The 22074-nt window shown below is 41.1% G+C and overlaps 1 protein-coding gene across 1 annotated transcript in view; it reads right to left on the minus strand.

The window, feature by feature from the left end:
• FAF1 (Fas associated factor 1) overlaps positions 1-20072 on the minus strand; it is a 156717-nt gene extending 136645 nt beyond the window's left edge. The window contains exons 1-2 of the mRNA XM_027649046.1: positions 19921-20072; positions 3364-3432 (exon numbers count right to left, since the gene is read on the minus strand). Coding sequence (XP_027504847.1) covers positions 3364-3432; positions 19921-19965 — 114 coding nt within the window. The 5' untranslated portion in view covers positions 19966-20072. The remainder of the gene's footprint in view (positions 1-3363; positions 3433-19920) is intronic.
• Between the last annotated feature and the right edge of the window lie 2002 nt (positions 20073-22074).

The following is a 22074-nucleotide window of genomic DNA, read 5'->3' on the forward strand; positions in this document are numbered from 1 at the left end:
ATTAGAAAAACTAAACCAAGAAAGGAGTTCCTTACACTTAACCCAGGTTTGGCTTTGCTTAAGGGTAGAATGAAAACAAAAAGATACCAAACACAGTAACACTCAAATAATAGCAAAGACACTGGTGACATTTTAAACCTTAATACTAAAATCTAGCAAGACGAGGGACAAAAAAGTACAGATAAAAAAAAAGCAGCAGGAATATAGCTTCAGTGCAAACAAAGTAATCCTTAGAAAAGCTTACACAAACACGTAATACTTGTAGCACAACATAAGAAACTTGTTTTGTGAACTTTATAACCTCTGCTCTCTCTCTCTGCATTCTGATGTACTTCTCTGTCAGCCCATGTCAGTACTACTTCCCTGTTTCTGTTTGGGATCCTTCTGCTTTCCAGCTCCCCAGGACTACTTGCTCTTGGTTGTTTTGGCTGAAGTCCCAGAGAAATAACAATGCCCTTGAGCTGAGTGTCAAAGAGTTCAAGAAGCAACAGGTGCCCAAGGGATTCTTCAACCTGGGTCCCCTGCACAGCCTCTGATAGTGCATGGCTTTTTTCCCCAAACAGGAAAATGGAATTGAGATATAGACAGCCTGAATGAAAAGCAAGCAAGTAATCTGCTCAAGATAAGAACTTCCTTAACTTATGTTTTTGGGTTTTCCCCCTATTGCTGCAAGAGTGCCCCTGAACTTTGGTTGACAAGATCCTAACGGGATTTGCTCAGCTTTCTACTTCTTACTATCCTGGATCTCTCACAGAAGATTTCCTGATCAAACACTGAGCTCTGATTTTACTTCCAACATCATGGAAGTAAAGGAATCCATGTTTAAAAGCCTCAGAATCAGATGCACAAACAAAGTGAAATTAGAGGTGACAGAGATGATGTTCTTCCTATTTACCTACTGAGAACCAAAGGATGATGGAGGACCCCCCCCTCCCCAAAATCATCACTACTTCACTACTTTCTTCATAATCCGTGAACCAAGTCCTACAAGTTTTGCTTTCCTTACAAATAAAAAAAAATGTTTTGTTCTGAATCGAATGACATATTTAGTGCCAAAAAAAAAAAAAGGATTTTTTTTAATTTTCCATCTCAGCTAAAAAACTCCAAGACCTTTTGGCTGAATTAAAACAAAGCCTTCTCTCCTCCCCAGTTTCTTGGCACTGCATCTGTACTTGACTGCTGTATCAAAGGTATAAAAACCCCCAACGTATACACACAAAAAACCGCCACCACATATGGATCATACATTTTTCATTCTAAAACAAAAAATGCTATATTTCTTATAAGTCCTGAGCCTTTCTTCAAGTACTTTTGAAGTGCTAAAATCCCTTGCCTAACAGAGATGTTTGATTCTCTCAAGCCAGCGCTCCTTTTCTTCTTACGATCACATTTCTTTTATCTTCTCTTTCTTCCCTCTTCTGCTCCTATCTCCCTGTTAGATTAGCATGATTTGGATTTCACTCCCTTCTTCACAAGGAGGCTGCTTTTAACAAAAAGAAGCCAGTGTCCTACTACTGACAGACCCTTAGGGCATCTTCTTTAGTTACACTCTCTCCAGTATTGGGGTTTTTTCCACAACTTACCATTTCCTTTTCATAGACACCCTTCTCACTCATCTTCTGTTTAGTTTCCATATTTATGTACTTTCCCCAAGTAGCTCTTGCATCCCTAATTTTTCATCCTTTCTCACTTTCCCTATGCCTTTTTTAAGCTGCCACTTTTGGGTCATTACCTCTTTTCCCACCGTATTCTACTTTATATCATTTAGCAATCACTAATAAAATTCAGTATTTAAAGGTATTCTCATAGCCATTCTCATAGCTTTAGATATTTCACTCTCCTTTCTGCTCATTCTGGAGTCTCAGAGGAGACTTTTTTGTTCTGATCATTTTTCATTGCCGTTCTCTCATTCAACCCAACCTGTGAGCATTTACTTTAAAGCAGACAATGTGTAAATCCCCCAAACCCACATCCAACTGACTTACTGTATTGTACTGGGAACTTCACAACCCAAATAGAATGCATAAAGCTATTCCTTGCCTTCCAGTAAACACTTTAGTTTTCAAACCAGCTCATGCTACAACAAACTACTATGACAGAAGATGTTTTAACTCTACCACTCTGTCAACACACACTTGGGTTTTTCTGGTTGAAGCCACCGATGACAGGCACTCCCCTTTTGCTCACTGGTGTCTCACTCTTGGTTATGCCATGATATGTTGCAAAATAAAGACTGTATTCATTTTAACACATAGGTTCAAGTGTTGTGAGTACATATTGGTTTTTTTTACAATAGGTTACAATACTATATGTCATTTCAATCATTTTGCCTTAAAAAGAAACACAATATTCATTCTAACAAACTCAATTTAAAACCCCGCCCTAACCTCTGTGACACTTAGTTTGAAATTAATAAAACATTAGGGAACATTCCAAAAAATATGCTGGAAATATACTGTGGCAGACAGTTGACACTGTCACCATAGCCTATTTTGGAAAATCTAGTATTTTTAATGATAACTTTCTGATAATTTGGACCGGTCTAAAGTTCATTTGGGAAAGAAAAAAAAAGTAAAAAGGACAAAATCATATTTGAAGGAAGATCACTTGCTTTTTAATTAAGTTTGTACTTTTTTACACTTTTAGATCTTAATAAAATTAGTAGTTTCTTTATTTACTAATCCTATGCAGAGTCTTAAAATATCTAAGACCATTTTGCCTGGGTTTATTGGTTTCCTCCTATTTCTCTGCACATTGAACCTTGCTACAAAATAGATAACAGCTTTTTTAGGATGTTTGTTGTTTTTCTGTTTGTGTTTAATGGTGTCTGGATAGCACCAAATCTAAATAAGTTATGGCTTTAATAATCTGACTCAATTCTGCATAACCACTAACAATAGAAGAGCAATGATCTTATTTTTAAACTAAAAGCACATGAAAAATTGAAGAAGTTGTTTCACCTTCCATTTCTTACAAAGGCACCTAAATCCTCAACATCCCATGTGTGTATACAAAAGAAGTCTTCTAAGACTGGTACCCTTAATAATACTTCTTAAAAAATGATGCCTTTAAAAGGATACTAAACACAATATGAAACATGGATTTAGAGGACAAGGAAGAAATCAAAATAGCCTGAAGACAACCAGAGCAGACCAGGGTAGAGAGCTCAGGGTGTACAACCCAGTATAATGTTTACTTAGTGATGAGGCTTTAAAAGACCAGAAACAGTCTGCACACAACCTGCTTGCCCCAGCCATAAAGGACACACCCAAATTTGAAATAAAGCTACCAGCTGTCTCAGCAGGATGGCATGTCACTGTTACGTGGGGCTGATCTATGAAGTCATTTTCTTAGAATACTTACCACTAAATCCCAGTTATTTTGTTCAAGCAACGTTATAGCTTCATCAATATTTTCAATACCAGTACAGGCCTAAAAATAAAAAGAAGCAGTAAACAGAATTAAAAGCATTGATCAAAATCAGAGTATTAACACTTATAATTTAATTAATTTCAGCAGAATGATGGGAAAGGTATAGGTCTTTCATATTTGTTAGGAGAGGGTAATGCAGAAATCAGGATTTCAAGTTTTAAACATCGAACATTTGGATGTAATTCCCTGTTCCACCACAGGATTCTTGTGTAACCTTGAGCAAGCCACCCAGGGAAGCAAGACAAAGTAGTTACTTGTAAAATTAGGACAACAGTGCTGTCCCATAAAGGTGTTTTGAGAATTCCACATTCAAAACCGTGAAGCACTACTTTAAAAGGGAGCACAAAAAACCGTAATACTTTAAAATGATGTTTAAAATAGCTGAAATATTTTGTCTAAAGCCAGAAACACATCATATAAACCCTACTGCCTCTACCATCATCTTATACCCCTACTCACTCTGAGTATTACTCAGTAAGAGGAAAAGATGGTGGCAATTACATACAAATGAGCACCCCTTGTGAAACTATCTAAAAGTAAGACTGTATAATGAAATATTTACAACGTTTTCATTTCAAACAAAACACTTGTATATTGTTCTAACCCTATACTATAGTTCAAGAAATCTAATACAATAGCTTTTTTAGGTAATGCTAACACCCCACTAAACTATAGTGCAAAATGAACTTAATTCCAAATACATGAGCACCTCTACTCAGCAAAAACTGTGATGCAGCATCCTGTTGCCTTTTTTTGATACCCAATACCTCTTCAACTATTCACTTCAGCAGGCAGAGCATCACTATTCATTCTGCCACATATTTGCTACCATTCACATTGAAGGATATCTGATGTATTTCACCAGAAGAGAAAAAAGGAAACATTTTTTTTCCCGGAATTTATCTTGCATCCTAACCAAAGCTGTGCTCTGTATTCAAGAACACAAGAGGAGTTCAGAGTTTTACAAGATCTGAAACATGATCGTGCTTCTTCTGCTCTACCACACAGTTACATAAGACATTTATATAAAACTGATAAAAAAAACCAAAACAAACCTTTTAACAGTAATAATACGAAGCTAGATAGCAGCAGCAAACAGATCAGTTTTCCTGATTCCAAAGACATATAGTCCTGTTTCCCCTTTATGTGATAAGAGAAGAAGGAGGCCAGACACTTTTTTTCCTCCCAAGACATAAAAAGCAACCAGGCTATATATTTCCCATGCTCTGACTGTTCTCCCAGTTTCCAACAATGAAGACATAAAAAGAAGAAATCACAGAGAAATTCAATTCTCTCTTCCCAAATTCAACACTGAAAAATTCCACACTTACAAAGCACTATGTGCAGTATGTCAACACAAAGTGGACCAGTCTGGAGGACCAAAAGGATCACAGAATGAAATCAGGGACAATTTTGCCTGCAGAAGGGAGGCAGCAGTTTCTGTTGATACCCAATGCTCTCATGACCAGACTGATTCTCTCTGCAACAAGACAAAATTTCTTCCATTGCTCACATCATGTTAGTACTGAATTTCACCCACTTTGCATTGGGAGTGTTAAAAAAAAAATTTACTCTTCCAAAGTATAATTTTTCCTTCTTTTCCATTGCTTCTTGCAGTTACTTCTGAAGTTAAAAATGAGACAACATTTCAACACATTACCTTGCAAATCTTTATATATTTATAGCCACTTATAACAGGTAAGCTCGAGGAGTGCAGGGCTTGAGCTTGTCATTTCTGAAATCACAAGAGGGCTCACACTACCAACAACCTGCCACTAAAACTGAGGTTGATGTCTCTGCCACAAAGTAGTCTTTGAAAAAAAGGTTTTGCAGAAGTGACAGCCTGAGATTCTGTGTACATTAAGTACACTTAATCTGGTCATCACAGAAATCAAGAGTTCCTGTTTCTCGTTTATCAGCCTTGCAAAATCCGCATGACCTTTTGAAGAACTACACCATGTTCCAATCTACAAGAAGTACTCGACCAGCAATGTGTTGTTCTCAACCCCGGGCTGTTTAGATGAAGTTGAGGACATGGTACCCAGAATTCAGAGCTCAAATAGTGGTTTTAGTTGCCCCCTCTTTATATCAGCCCTACTGCTCAGCTGATTTTCAACTGTCCATATGCCCACTCTTAGCCCATACTAACTGCAAATCAATTCAGCTCACTTTAGCATACTTTTATCTTGAGAAAAACTAAAGAAAATTAGCTTTTGGTCTCTTCTCTCAGGCACTCAGCAATAGGACAAGGGGGCACAGGCTTAAGCTCCGCCAGGGGAAATTTAAGTTGGATATCAGGAGAAAATTCTTTACAGAGAGAGTAATCAGGCATTGGAATGGGCTGCCCAGAGAGGTGGTGGATTCACCATCCCTGGAGATTTTTAAACGCAGATTGGTCGTGGCACTGAGTGCCATGATCTAGTAAATGGACTGGATTTGGACCAAGGGTTGGACTCGATGATCTCGGAGGTCATTTCCAACCCAATCGATTCTATGATTCTATGATTACCCTTCTGCCAGAGCACACAGTGAAAGGAGTTAACTTATCACAGTAAAGGAAGAGTAATTAAACAACTAATTCACTTGTGTGCCTGCATTCTTCCTAAATCATCTTGTTGATGATGTACAATCTAAAACAGAAGCCTGCTCTTGCTCTCTTAGCAATGCAGAATCACTGGGTAACAAGAATAGACAGGTGTAAACACGAACTGAAAACAAAAATCATCAGAATTCTTAATACCTGAGACAAGCAGTTTTGGTTAAAATCTGTGCACCATTTTTACAATCCCTTTTAACATTTGATTTTGAGTTCTTAAACTAAGATTTCTCCTTCCAGATGGACCATTTTTGCTAGTTGTCAATAAAACAGAAAACAAACATTTCTGAATTACAACACTGAAAAAAATGAGTGCTACTTATCAATGTAACCACAAAACAGACATTCCAAGATCTTCCTCAACACGCTGTTAATGTTACAGCTGCAGCAGAGTCTTTAGAATCTTATTATTTCAATATTTCAACATTCAGACACTACACACCACAACATACAAATCCCTGTATCATAAGCCATCAGTATGACCAAAAACTACCACCAACCAAAAATTGAAGTTGCTTCCTTTTAACTGCATCATGTCATGCAAGATAAATTAAAATCATTTGGTTTGCGTGTCTTTGATTTTCCCTATGAAATTAAGCACACAGGACAGGCAGTCCCTCACTGGCAAGTGTGACATGATGTCAAAGACTCTGCAGTGACAGATTAGTCCCACAGCAACCTGTCCTGCTTCTGCCTTTGTTTTCTTTAGGGAAACACACCCAGGAAACCAACAGGTTCTGTGAGCAACAGAATTAAAAAAGTCTGGTTCTTCCTGAGACTGTCTCTCATCCCTCATTGCAAGGGCTGATTTTAGCTTTTCCTGTGGCTGGAATATTTATAACAGCTTCTCTTAATGGACTCTTTCCATGTCACCTGGTTGTATTTTCATTAGATCTGAAATCATTTCATTGGTACAAGTCCAGGGGACACCTGGCACCTTAAGGCTATATGCCTTACTTATCCAGGAAGGCAGACTAAAAGAGAGGGTTTAATTATTTACAAGACAAAGATTTTTTTTTCCTCATGTTTATGCCTTTCATTCTATCCAAGCAAGAAACAAACAAACAAAAATTTAACAGGAAAAAAAGACATTAAATATGTGCAGACAGAAGGGGAAAAAAGACCTTCAAAAATATATCAAAGTAGATGAGCTCTAAATATATACAAAAATATATCTTTGTTATTAAGCAAGTAAAGTGATACTAGTCGAGGGCAATTTTTTTGGACTCACATATTTTATTCAGCTTTATTTTTCTGAGATACCTACCTAATAAAAGGCATTCAGTATTTTAAAAGAAAATTCCTACCTGAATACAACTAACTCTTTATTCAATCAACAACCAGCACATCCTCTAAGTCATCAAACTGAAAGAAGCAAACCACCACACAAAAGGTAAAACCTTTGAGGCTCACTGATTTGTAAATCTTTACACATCAGAAAGAAACCAAAGAAATTTTCTTGGAGGACAAAGGAAAAGACAGAAGGTCCTCCTCCTCCTTCTCTCTGCATTTCTTCTAAATCTAGAATAGCATTTTCACCATTCACAGCTCCAGCTCCAGAGACTCTTGCAGTCACTTCAGTGCTTTTCCAGACCACACAAGAGGAAAATGAATGTGAAAATGAGAAAACTATTTTTTTTGCACTGAATACATAAAATCGGATTCTGAAGACAAAGTTACTGAATGTTAAAACAATTTTCTTAGCATCCTGCTTTTCCAGGCCAGGTGTTTCCATCAGGTAGACTGGGATTTGTACATAACACAACTTCGAAGTGCTTCTCCACATTTTTTTCCAGGTAGCTTCAAATCACCTCAGTAATGGAGACCCTACCCTTGGAAAGGTTCACAGATAACCATTAGGGGTCCTAGTTAACTGGCACAGTAACCTTAATCACTGTTATATGAAAGAAGCAAAGCAGTCACTGAGGAAACAACTCAGTAGGAGAAAAGTTGGAGGTCAGACAGACTTCCAGGCATTTGAGACAAACCCAGGAGCTGCTTCCAGAAAGCCAAAATGCAGGACGACAGGCTTGCTCTTCTAAATGCCTTGCAGTGTGGTCTGACCCCAGCAGCCGTAACAGCTGGATCTGGGCTTTGGGACCCTCTGTGACCCCCCACCTCAACAGCACAGGCTTCAGCCTACCTCCACATCCCAGGGAAGCAGCTGCCTTCCCCATCTGGCAGCAGCTGCTCCTCCAGCACCTGCTGCAGGGATCCAGGCAGTTGTTCCATAGCGGAGCTGGAAGGGACAACTGCTGCTCCCAACACAGAGAGCTGGGCTGTTACTGCTGCACCAGCCGCCAGAGCAACAAGCAGCTGTTGCTGACTCAAAGACAGAGTCAGGGTACTGTTGCCCTCGCAGACAGTGGGTGGCAGTTGTTGCACAGAAGCTGGGAGCAAATGGTATTTGGCAGCAAGGCAGAATCTGTCTCACCTGTGGCATTATTCCCCTTCTCGCCGAGACAAACTGCAGCAGTCAAAAGTATCCAGAAGGCCACATTTGGCCAGTAGCTGGATATGGAGGACTTAGACGTCTGTCTCCCTCAACATTCCTGTTGAACAATTCCCTATTTCCTCTGGCTACCAACAGTAGCTATATTTTCTCCAAAAAGGGCCCGACTCAAAGCTAACCCAAACTAGGCCTAGAACATTTCACACAACAGGTTCAGGCCCATTAAAATCAGGCAGACAGATGGCTGTGAATTACACGGTGCACCACTCCCTCCTGTAACAGTCAGAGGAAAAAAAACGCCTCACTTTGTGCCTAACTAATCTCCCCATGCACTCTGCAGTTAACATCAGCTGCAGCCTCCTGCAGCAATTTAGGGCAGATGCAAATACAGGTACCATGCTCAGTCAACAGAACCAAAAGGATAAAATTGGAGTCATAGCTCTGGGTACCCAGAACAGCAATAAATTTAGACAATCGATCTCCAGGGTAGAGTCACACCACTTGTCAACTTCAGACTTTTTCCCCCCCTCTCACTAATATCACATCCATCCGTCTCAAAATAAGACTAAGGTACCGTGATTCAATCTGCTCCCTGGTCCTCAGACATCAAAACAGCTAATACAGACTCTCCAGGGCTACGTGAAACAGGAGAAAAGAGCTTTCAGCATTTTGTTGCAACTTTAGCTCTGTCTCCATCATTTCAATATTTACACAAAGCTACGTTGCCCAAAGAAACAACTACATTAAGGCTTCAAAAGAGTCAACAGGTCAGACTACCTAGGAAGAAAAGCTTTCACCCTTTTGTAGATCGCCTACAAAAACCCAGGAAGTTGGCATTAATACACCTCCATCCACTGCAACTGCACAGACAGCACCCTAGGAAGTGCTTACTTTCGAAAGCACCAAATAAATTTATATCACTAGATACAGCACACAACTACAGTTAACTCTATTCCACAAAGATATATGAGATTTAAAGAGAAATCAGAAATGCTGGCAAAGAACACATATTATTAAAAATCAATTCACTATCCCTTCAGTAACTTACTCTCACAAGATAAGAGAACCTAGGAGCATGGAAAACCCTTCCTGAGTCCAGGCCACAAACCTGCTCAAAAGGATGGCTCAGCTTCCCTAGTCAGTAAAACAACAAACCACTCAGAGCTGTTCTCTTCATATGAGATATAGTAAAAGATATTGCTTGTCTCCTTCCATACTTCCCCTGTAATATAAGCAAAATTTACCTTGCTGTTTTATTCACCTCTTCAATTCAAACCAGACAGACACACTTCAACTCCCTTACAGGTTTTGCCTATTTCCAAAAACAGAGAGCCTAGAGCCTCTCTGGGCAGTTGTTCCAGTGCTTCACCACCTTCACTGGGAAATGTTTTCCCATATATTTAATTATAATTTCCCATGCTGTAACCTATATCCACTGCCTCTCACTCTCAGACTGTGCAACTCCAAGAGAAATTTGATTCTGTATTGTCTGCTATCACCCACTGTATAGCTGAGACAGCAACTAGATCCTCCCTTAGCTTTCTCTTCCAGGCTACACAAACACAGCTCCCTTAACCTCACCTTTCAAACAAAACATGCTCCAGCCTCCTCCCCTCCTCAGTAACCCTTCACTGGACTCGCTCTACTTTCTCAGTGAAGGGACTGATATTGGACATGGTACTCCTGGTAGCAGCGGTCTCAGCACAGTACTCCTGGTAGCAGTGGTGTCACCAGTACAGGGTGAAAGACTGGCCTCCCTCCATCTCCTGGCATAGTAGTGCAGCCCTCTATGTGGCTAGTACTACTTCTAGAAGAATCCTTAATTCCCTTTCTAAGAATTCCTAACCTAAGTCAGGTTTCTGGAGGTAGGGTTTTTAAACAACCCAACCCTGAGTTTCCTGTTTCTACAGTCAAACATAGCCATAAGAATGGCTCAGTAACCAAAGATAATAATTATAAGGCTATAAAGCACCAAGGGTAGCCACAGATCGTATCTGCTACAAGTCCATTCAAACCCAGAAATATTTAGAACACTAATTCACCTATGACATATTAGTAAGTCAGAAAATTGTCTTTAAATTCACACATACACTGTTGCAATGGCAGTTACTTCAAAGCAACTGAAACAAAGCATAACACTTGCTCCTCCAAAACAGGTAAAGTTAAACCAATATGCTCAGCCAAGCAAGTAAAGGTTTTAGTACCCTAATATCAAATTTAGGATCCATGTGTAACTCCCTTCTGGGCTATCAAGAGATGCAGCACATTCAGACACTCACAAATGATATTTTTTTGGTACCTCAGCTCTTCTCATTCCAGAGTTCCACCTGTTTCAGGACCACCTCCACAGACTGCAACACCAGCTACACACATATGCTTCTGTAGCATCCCTGCTCATTCTAACCTTTCAACAACTTACTGATATATCAAGACTATTCTTATTATGAATCATCCACGGTTATTAAATTAACTCTTACTTCTTTCTGTTTCAGACAAACACTTGAAAACAACATCCAGGCATATCGACTAAGACACAGACTGAAAGGTCACCTACTGTAAGCTTCTAAATGAAGAGATAAGAATGTTTCTCTGTTTTTACATAACTCAGAAGACCATCTGGTAAAAATTAAGCAGATTCACCAGCTGTTCGTTTAGCAAAAACAAACTAATACACTTAGCAGTATCAGAAATCAAGAAAGGGTTTTAGGCAAATATGCCAGGATAAAGTTTGCCCAATGCACTTTTAACTCCCACACCCAACTATTTACAAGCTTCATCATTCTACTGTTTGAGCACCCCCTTAAGCAAAACTCTGAAGTAAGGAAGCATTAGTCTCCTTCTACAGGAGGAAGGGGAGGGAGAAGAAAAAGCTGTATTTCTGAAGGTCACAGAAGACATTTCAACCTGTAGCCACCAAGCAGACAGTAGTGAACTTTGCCCATGCTCCGAGATGAGTGCAAGCCTTCTGAACAAAGCAAGCAGGGGACAAAGTCTGAACCGGCAGCATGAAGCTCTAACCACTTCTCAGCAGACCCAGCTAATTCAGCACCACACTAACCACTTTCAAACGGTTTCCAGCAGACTGTGAACGCTCTCAACACTCTGGAGCAAATTCTGCTTCCAGAATACCACGAAGGCACATCCCTAGGAAGCCCACGAGCTGAGCCAAGACATGAACTCAAGCCTCCCAAGCCCCATGCTAACATTCTAATGTTAAAGCCACATGCACTACATACAAAGAGCAGTGGTCAAACTGAATTAAAAAACAAACCAAAACAAAAGTCAGTACCATTAAGTAGTACTCTGGATTACCAAACCCATTTGTCTTTCCTGAGGACTGACGACAGCCTTTACCCAACAAATACACAAATGTTTTAGTTAGGATTATCCCAAAGTTTCTGTGTTTGTTTAATACTTTTATTAAAGTATCTCAGTGAAGGTAAAACCCCAGGATTTCCTGAATCATAGTCATTTTGCTCTTAGAGTATCTTATACGTTATCACATAAGAAAAAAAACTGATGGAAAACAGAAAAGAATTGCAAGGGTCAAACACACTTTTGCTTAATGGGCATTTGCAGTCATCTCCTTTCTCCTCATTGTCTCAAAACAGCAGAACTTTAAAAACAACTGAAGAATAAATAAAAACCACTTTCTAGATAAGCACACAAAGAAGAGTACTGATCCATACAAAGCTACATGAATTCTGTGCATTCATTCACTACAGAGGAACTCAGAGACCATCCCATAACACAGCTGCTCTTTATAGAAAAGACTCATCCTACAGTGTCAATAAAGACATATAGAACAAACAACTAGGATCCAATGATCTCTCCAAAATTTTAAAGGAACTTAAATTCGAATTTTTCACAGCAGATTTTTCTTACAATCAGCCCTAACTGAAGGTAAAATCAACATCACAATCCCACAGTACTGACCTTAAGTTTTTGGGTGAATTTTATTGGGGCACGAAGTAGAAGAGGTTAAGATTTCTACAGTTCAGACAAATTTGACTTCTGTACCATAAGAGATAGCAGAAATTCCAGTAAAGTATATAGAATAGACTTAGTGTGTACATGTATAAAACATAATGAGGAGAAGTGAACACAGCTCCTATATAGCAAACTCACACATCACAAAACTGCTCAGTCTTCTCTGAAGAACTCAGTCAGTTGAAGAACAGAAGACTAACTCAAGCTGACACAGTTTATTTCCAAAGTTTTACAACAAACCCCATCATCAAGCTTTTAAAATGCTGACTTCCAGAAACTAGGATGAGGCAAATCCATTCACATTCTGCCCCTCTCAGCTCTTTCCTAAGGACCAGCCACTGCTGCAGATGAGACATTAGGCCAGCTGGGTCTTCGATCTGAGCTGATATGGCACCTTTGACATTTGCTCACACAAACAACCTGACCTTTAAAAAAAAAATTAATAGAAGTGACTCAGATTCAGTGTTCTTGTCTTTACAAATTGTTTCCTGCAATAGGCAAAACATGAAACCTATATAAAATAACCCAAGGCCTAACGTACTCTGTTCTAGTTTCAAAATGTCTCATAAGAACTTCAGCTTTAATGAATTATCTTTTGAAAGCATAACTACTCCTATGGAACAAAGACCTGCTCAACCAGTTAGACACAGAGGACCAGCAGACAACTATTTTGATAGACCAAACAACATGTACTGCATACATTGGGGTTTTGATTTCCTCCTTGAGCAGGTTCTTTTTACAATTGCACATTATCTATTCAACTCTAAAAAATGAGCTTAATTAGTAGGTATCAATCCAGCCAGTAAGCATGTCATTTCCTTTCATCCAAATGATGAGGGACAAGTAGAATGTCAGGTACTTCCCCAAGTTTTTTATTCTGATTCTTACAGTAGTTACAAGAAAGGACTCATCTAATGGCTGCCCCACATATGCACAACCTTATTCACTGACTAGAAAAATATGAAATCCTAGTTCCTTAATAAGCTACTACCCCCTGCTTCTAGTATGGAAGTGTATGAAAACTAGGCTTGCAACACGGTAACTGAACTATAAAAATTGGCCAAATAGAGAGGGAAACTCTACCCTTTCAGGCTTTCCAGCTCCAATGCAATATTCTCAAGATGGCAGATTCTCAGGACCCCTTAAGACACAGCAAATGGCTCAAATTCTCACCACCTCCCACACCTCCCTCCACACAAAAATATGAACTCAGTGTGTTTACTGTAAATGATCCTTGCTTACCAAGAAATATTAGTAGCACGGTATTTTCAACGTGACAAATAATTTTCACATTACCTTTCAATGAAAGTCCATTCTTAGCCTTTGGGAGTACACATAATTAATAATTTCAATAGTATCATTAGCATTGGTTGTCATGGCATTTGAAAAAGGATCCTACAGCTACCACCTCTCAATCTGTTTCAGTGACCTACTAACCCAAATACCTATATGAATGGGTTGATGGAAATGGTGACATGATTACTATGATGTGAAGAGTCTTTTCAAGGTAATTGAATGAAAAGAACAGTCTTTCTTTCTAAAGACGAATTGGTGCTCCAGTGGTAAATTATTTAGGTTCCTACAGCAGGGCTGTAATGCACACAAATCATAGGATCCTCTTTCTTCTCTATAAATGTCAGTATTTCTAATTAACTGTCTGTCGTTATACAGGAGAAATTAGCTGGCTTTTCCATGAACAGCTATCAGTGAAAATATTCAAGTTATGATGTTTCTAAAAGGACACCACTCTTACTCCAGCTTCTAATTTCTGACTCTGGAATCCACTTCACCTTCAGTTTAAAGGCCAGAACCCACTTCACCTTCAGTTTAAAGGCCAGAGCAGTGATTAGTAAATCAAACTAGCTTTGTTCTGATGAACGTGAACTTTGGGATTACAATTAAGCCTAAACGTACCTAAAGAGATAAAACTTCAGAAACACATAAAGAATAAATTAATAGAAGTGACAGCCCTGGCAGCAGACAATGAAAATGACAGTACCCAAACTAAAACACACTAAGCATGCAGCATGCCTTTATCATGTCTCCTGGCCCCAAGGCCATTAAAACCAACTGTGTTCCAAACAAAGAGGTCCAATTACCAGTTCCAAAGCTGCGTAATGCACAAAACTATAATGTGATAAAAAGCAATAAGGATTAAAAAGAATTCCAATAAAAATTAACAGGCCTCATAGGTATGAACTTCAATATCCTACAGTGCCCTTAAAAAGTCCTCTTTTTTTACACTGAAAAACATCCCTGTTAACTATTTTAAAATTTAACTAAGGATACAGTAACCTATATCCACTAAAACAGGTCAGGTGAAGCAGTGCTGAGCATCTGAGCACCTGACTACAAGAAACCCAGCAGAGCCCACTTTTAACTGAAGATACACAGTATGAGGGTATAAATAAACAAACCTGTCTATCCCAAACCCTGATTTCTAATCTCTAGAGTAGTGGATTTCCTTCCAGCTACTATGAAGAGAGCTGCAAAGTTTAGTTCAGCACCCACTGCATTCTATTCTACAGAGAGGCCACACAAAAGAATGGTTTGGTATGAGCAAGATTGAGGTGTTAAGCTCAGAGAGATCTGAACACAAATAAACCCAGATATTTAGGGAGACCTTCTGATGAAAATGCAGGCCTCCAAGAACTTTAAATCCCTGGAAAGTGTCCTCCAGCTTATGTTTAAACTTTGACTGGAACTCTCTTCAGCACCTCTCTTTTGTTGAGGATCTTGTTCCAACTGTATTGCCAAACACTCCACTGAAAGTCTGCAACAAAAATCAAGAACAGTCCTCTCTGCTCCAGTGTCTTCATGACAAAACATGCCTTTTTCTTTCAGAAATCAATATTAAGGACATCAACTTTGCTATTTGTTCAAAACCCATGGTGGGTGGTTTACACTTAAGGAAAATAGTTAAAACACTCTTTCCAGCCCCCAGCATAAGCCACAGTCCAGGACAAGAATCAAGCATTAAAGCTATTGCTGTATCTGCCTACCTTTCTCAGCCATCAAATTTTCATACTGGCAATAATTTAAAATGACAGAGAACCTGAGCCAGCGTGCTGACACACACAGAAGAAAGGAAAGCTTCCTTAGCACCCCCAGAAAAGTGAATACACATGTAAATTCTGCACACGCACTGCTAGACAGTGAAAACTGTGAGAACAACAGAGATAATCTTCTACAAGGCTGAAGCAGACAAGACCACAAAAAAATAAAAAAAACAACAACCAACTTTAAAAATATAATTTATCATTTATTTAACAGCAGTGTGTTAACCTCCAAGTGAAAAAGATTTTCCAGTTTCTTTCATTGCAGTAATTCCAGAAGGAAACAAGTAGTTTGAATTATGGTTAAATCTTAAACAAAACAAAACAAAATAGTTGATGTATCAATATCATGGTCAGTTTTATAATTTAAAAAATTATCATTTAGCATGCTCTCTCACTTTTCTGTACTGATGGCAATGAGGTTCTTCCTTCCCAACTCCCCCTTGCTTCTCCTACAAATCCCTGTTTTTATGAAAAAGATTGATATCAAGTTTGGAAAAAAAAATTTATATACACTTATACACCACTTTGGTGAATCACACCAAAGTAGTCTATTATCCAGTTTAAAAAAAATTGAAAAAAAAAAAATCACATAACTTGGTTTCAAAATGAACGTGGATCAAAGACAGAAGGGAGAAGAAAACCACTAGAAATCTGTTGCCTCAACGAAAGCAAGGATTTTTGAGTTGATTTTTTCCATGATGAAGTTCTTCCCAACCTGACTAAATCCTGAGCCACTTATTTATTTGGTCAATGAAAAACATTAATTCTATGAAAAATTTCCTTCTGAAGCTCGATGTGCCAGATATTCTCATAATATATGGACACACAGGAGCAACTCCCACAGTACTCCAACCCTCAGGCCCACTCTACACTTAGAACTGTTGTGAGGACAAGCACACAGAATGAATGAAGTGGTCCTAAAGGTGGACATAACTTACAAGGACTAAACAACATTCTGGTTAACTTCAGTCCCCATACTAAGTGAAGCTGTAAAAGCAAAAGTACGGGTGCTAGCACGCAAAAACATCATCTGACACTTCTGTCATACTTACAGATTGGTTTTCATGCCTGTCCCAGTTTAATAAGGTTTGGTGCAATTGAAGTTTGCAACTTAAAAGGAAAAAAAAAAACCTATTTGCTTCATAATGAAAAACAGATCCCAAACTGCAGAGATCATGAATGTGTTTCTATCACATGAGTACCTGGGTATGCCACTGGAGATGGAAGAACACTTTGCAGTTAGATATAACAAACCAAAGAAGAATAGTGATGTTAAAAATTCAGTAGAAAATACATGCCCTATTCCTCCCAGTTTGTGAGGCACGTTGCAGCGTCGCTCTTTGACCAATTCACACGTGCCTACCTTTTTGAAGGATTTATGCTACAAACACAAGCTGATGGGTTTTTTCCTATGGAGTTTTTCCTTTATGCCAATGACACTTTGTGGAGAAATTCTGAATTGCATTTATTGAAAAAGCTAAAACTTGTTTGTGTGCTCAACTCCACATCAGCTACTTGCCCTGAAAACAATCAGACTACTCACACACAAAGCAAAGCTTCTGCATAATCTTTCCTAAGTGAGGGCCTAAGAAGGCAAAGTTAGACAGGTTGCTCATACAGCCCACATGCATGAATACGTACTTTGTGCTCCCTGGGTAACATACAGTAGCCTCATTAAAAAGGAGAGGAAAAGAAAATAATTATAAACCACACAGAACAGGCTTTAATTGTTTTCAGACATTAAGCAAAAATATTCTGGTATATCACTTACTGTGTTTTACTCTATAGTTTAAATATTTCATAAAATTCAAAGGTTTTATGTATAACTATGTATTTATATAAAATACCTTTTTAAGTATTTCTCTTTAGTACCTCAGAATGCAGAAGTAACCTGTTACAACAATCAGAGCTAAAAAGAAAAAACAAATGTAATACGAGTTACTGCTCTAGCTGAAGTCAATGGCAGAATCCATAATGACTTTGAAAGACACAAAATAAATACATGAACACTTTACAAAAGCATCAGGCATTAGCATAATTATAATTTCACTGATTTTTTTTTTATGAGGACAGAAAACCCTTTCAAGCTTTAGAAGTTCAAAGACCACTGCTCTATCCCTCTTAAACATAACCTGGGAAAAGTGAGGGTGAAATGGTGATGGAAGGTTTCCCTCCCAGTTTAATTCAGCAAAGATTAGCTGAACGAAACTACGAAGAACTGCTTTTGAAATTTCCACTGTGTGCAACATTCTTAAACAAGATACCTCACACAAATATAGAAGATGGCAGCAGAACTCTAGGAAACATATTTATTAATTAAAAAGTACAGAAAATATAGAAGGGAAAATCAAGCAGAATTACTGTGCACGTAATGTTTTACTTTCCATTTTGAATTCTTAGTGAATGAGTTGTGAATTCCATCTAGTATTTAAAAACTCAAAATCCTTTACTGTTTTGTAACAGTCTAAAGATATGAGGCCTAATAATGACTGACATTGTCCTTTACTAATCTGAAGCTTTAACAGCATGACAATTAACAGTTCAGTGCTTCAAAATCAGGCAGGCACTTGGTATTATTTTTTAAAAAAATAGGACGAAACAGGAAAACAAAGCTGTCTGCTGAAATACAAAAGGAAAGGGTTTGGGTTCTTTTTAAATATGTATTGGGATATGATAAAATATTTCCTGTGTCCTAAATTGAGATACATTTTGTCATCCACCCCTCATCTAAAACTGATTTCTGTGACTCCACTGCCCACCTGCAAGTTTGTAATACTTACTTGTCTTCATGGTACCAAACACTGCAGTTGCTCTTATACTTTTATTAACTGGTTTCAAAATCCAAGCACAAAAATACTGCAAAATAGCATTGACATAAAAATTTTGTAAAGTGTAAATCTGTATTGAAAACTCCATTAAAAAAATAATCTTACATTCACCAGTCACTAACTTCATCACCTGGGATTCCTGAATGTAAACCTGTTCCAGGTACTAATGTGGGATTCTGTAAGAGTCTGTCCCCACTGGTATGAGTGCAGAAGTGGGGTCCCAGTTTCCTTCTGTACGGTGTGTTTTTACTGGAAGAACTCCTTCATGAAACTCCAGCCTTAAAATCGAGATTTCATGCCTTATATACACAAAAGTATCAATAAAGTAACGTTTATTAAGCATTTTAATAAATATGGGTGCAAGATACTCAGGTGCAGAAAGTAACAACACCTCCCCGTTATCAGCTGGGAACTCCACGTGTTACATCAGTGAGATACCAGATACCTTTTGCAAAAGAGGAATTACATAATGCACATTACAGTCACCCTACCTGTAGCTCCAGAGAAACATACACACAGAGTGAAGGGATTTCTTTTTTTAAAAAAATTAAATAGTTTCACTGCTAGCAGCTGGAAACCAGTCTTTTAAGAAACTGAACATACAGATGGCAGTTTTATAACTCAATCCAAGAAAACCCAGGAGCCTCTCCATGTAAGAACAATGACTGTAAATGGACCCTATGGACTGAGAAGCAAATATTAAAAAGATATATTCAAATATTATCTAATACCCTTCCAAGCTCCTTTTGGTTCTGCCTGCTATTTCAAATGCAGGTATCCTCCACCTTTTTGTTTGCTTGGCCTTAGAAATACATTACAAAACCAAGCGATATTAAGAAGCAATATACTGAACAGATTAACCAGGCTCCTGAACACATCACTTGTACTTATAGAAAGACTTTATTCTGGCAATAAGATTCAAGAGCCTGAAGTTAAATTGCAACCCTTTTCTGTAGGGAGAAGGAAAGGTAACAAACAAGGTTTAGGGGATATTCTTCCTTTCCACACAAACACGTAGTTGTTTGGAATGGGGTGTGAGGAGTTTTAGCATCATCACAACAGTCACAGGCTGAGGCAACCATGGAGTGAGTGTTGATGCTGGAATGGAAACACCTCTGTTCAGCACTAATCTGTAGTACCAGCAAGTGATTCACTACAAACACTGTGACACATCGTGAGGAGCGATGAGTTTTGTGTCCTCCCTGGCATTCACCTCTTCCAAGTGAGCTGCCTCACAGCTGTCCCAGGGCCTGGGTGGTCACAGAGGGTACAAACGAGCAAAGGGGATGAAAAAGCTTTTTTTTTTTAATTTATTAATTAAAAACTGAAACTCTCCAAGTTGAAGAAGACATTTTGTTCACGCACCTTGAGAGAAGAGGGCACATGTTCCCCATTTCCGACAAATAAAAGAAGAAGGAAAGCGAGAGCAGAGGCTTTGGAGGGTGGGCTTCACACCCACCACCCCGGAGACCTCCCCACAAAGAACAAGCAGCACAGCAACGAGGAGAAAGAAGAAAAGCAGCGAGAGGCCACGGCTGTGCGGCGGCGGCTTGAAAATTTTACCTGGAAATCAGCCAGTATCATCTCCCGGTCCATGTTGGACGCCATTGCAGCCAGCTGCGTCCCGGCTCTGCTCGGACCCGCGCACCTGGAGCCGCTGCCGGCGGGGAGGACGGGGCAGGGCGGCAGCTCAGGAGCTCATGGAGGCGCCGCGCTCCGCTCGGGCTCCCGCGGCGCCCCCGGGCTGCCCCTCCCGGGGCGGAGGAAGGCGGCAGGGGAGGGGAGAGCGGCGGGCCGGGCGCGGGGCCGGGAGCGGGCAGCGCTGCCTCAGCCGCGGGGCCGGGGAGGAGGAGGAGGAGGAGGAGGCTGAGGAGGAGGAGGAGGCAGCGCCGCTCCCCGCCTGCCTCCACAGCGCCTGTGTCGCACATTTTGCCTGTCATTGAGGTCGCAAAGAGGCGCTTTGCGGCCGGCACGTGACCGCCCGCCTGTCAAGCGCTGTGAGAGAACCGGGGGCGGGACCGCGCCGGGACCGGGCACCGCGGGCACTGCGGGCACTGCGGGCGCGGCGGGCCCGCGCCCAGGGAGCGGAGCGGAGCGCCCAGGCCCGCGCTGCCCAGCGGAGGTGCCGCCGGTCCGCCCGCGCGGGGCCGAGGGAGCGGGCACAGCCCCCGTCCCGTCCCGCCGGTTGGCGGCTCCCCGGGCCCTGCGGCGGCGCGGGATGTCCCGGCTGGGCTCCACCGCCGAGTGCGGCCTAAGCGGGTTGGCGGGGACCTGGCTGCGGCCATCCCTGGGCGGTGCGGGGAAACAAGGGCCGGAGGGCGGCCTTGCCTCTCCGTCCATCCGTCCCTGCATCCATCCGTCCGTCCATCCCTCCCTGCATCCATCTCTCCCTCCCTCCATCCGTCCGCGGTGCCATCGGTGAATGCAGCGATTCGGTCCCCGACCCCCCCGACAGCCCGTACCGTTGTGCCCGCCGAGTGACCCGACCCGACCCCACCGGGCGGGGGGCGCGCACAGGGCCGGGGCTCGGTACAGCTCGGTGGTTTTCCCCCCCGCCGTGTTCCGACTAGTTACAAAAGAAGGAAGTGCGTTTTTCCACAGGTTTTTGAGCCGACGGACCCGTGATCTGCACAGCGGCCCTCGCTCAGGCTTAGCACTCCAGCACTGTAAGCTGCAATTCTATTACATACCGCAAATAAATCTGCTTTAAGTGATGCAAATCTAACTGTAATTAATGCTAAGTCTGCCTTCTACAACCTGATGCAGTTCACCTTCCCCCCTCCTGACATTAAGCACGCATTTGGACGCCAATTTGCTAATTAGTCCAACATGTTTTGCTGTGCTTTTTGTAGGAGTGTCCTGTGAGTGTCGCAACTATCTGAGGTCACAGAGGCATCGAGCAGCTTTCCTATCAGCTAATAAAGCCACACGATGATACCTTTGAATCAAGATATTCCGCCGGGTTTAGGGAACACGGTTCTTTATTGGGTTTTTATAGAGTTACAGGCGAGTTTCCCGGACCCTGCGAGCTTCCTGCCGCCGCAGCCGGGCTGGCCCCGGGCAGAGCTGCGGGGGGAGCCCGGCGCGACCGCCCACGGCGGCGGGGCCTGTGGCGGGGAGCGACCGTGGACACACGCTAAGCGCCGACAGGAGGGGATGAAAAGTTAAACTGTACCTTCAGGAGAGTCCGTGTTCCCAAGGAAAAAACCCTGGGAATTGCTTAGAGCCCGTCTGCGGGCGCTGCTGGGGGGCGCGGGCTCCAGGGCGCCGGAGCTGCGCGTCTGGCGGCGGTGTTGCGGGTCCCCGGGCGGGCGGGCGGACGCCACACTGAAACGCCACTTGCGATGCAATGCCACAGCGTCAGAGGAGCTGGGGGTTTTTTTATTTTATCGTGTTGTTGCTCTAGTTTATGTTGGCAGGGCTTGCCAAGAGGGTTTTATTGCCCGCTGACGTTAGCTTAACAATTCGAGCTCCCCACCGCCGACCGGAGGGATGATAAATTAATTGCCCTCACACCTGCACATTTTTTTTCCCCCCGTTCTATGTTACAGACAGTTCTGTAATAAGTACAAGGTATGGTGCAATGCCAGGTACAGCCTATGCTAAATTACAAACAAATCCACCCACACATTACTAGAGAGTAACTATAATAAAGGCTGAAAAGCGAGTTTTAGCAACTGGAGTAAGGCCAATTAATTCCTGGCACGAATTGAAGCT

This window comes from Corapipo altera, unplaced genomic scaffold (assembly GCF_003945725.1).
Source record: "Corapipo altera isolate COAL_440 unplaced genomic scaffold, ASM394572v1 112, whole genome shotgun sequence".
NCBI classification, from domain to species: domain Eukaryota; kingdom Metazoa; phylum Chordata; class Aves; order Passeriformes; family Pipridae; genus Corapipo; species Corapipo altera.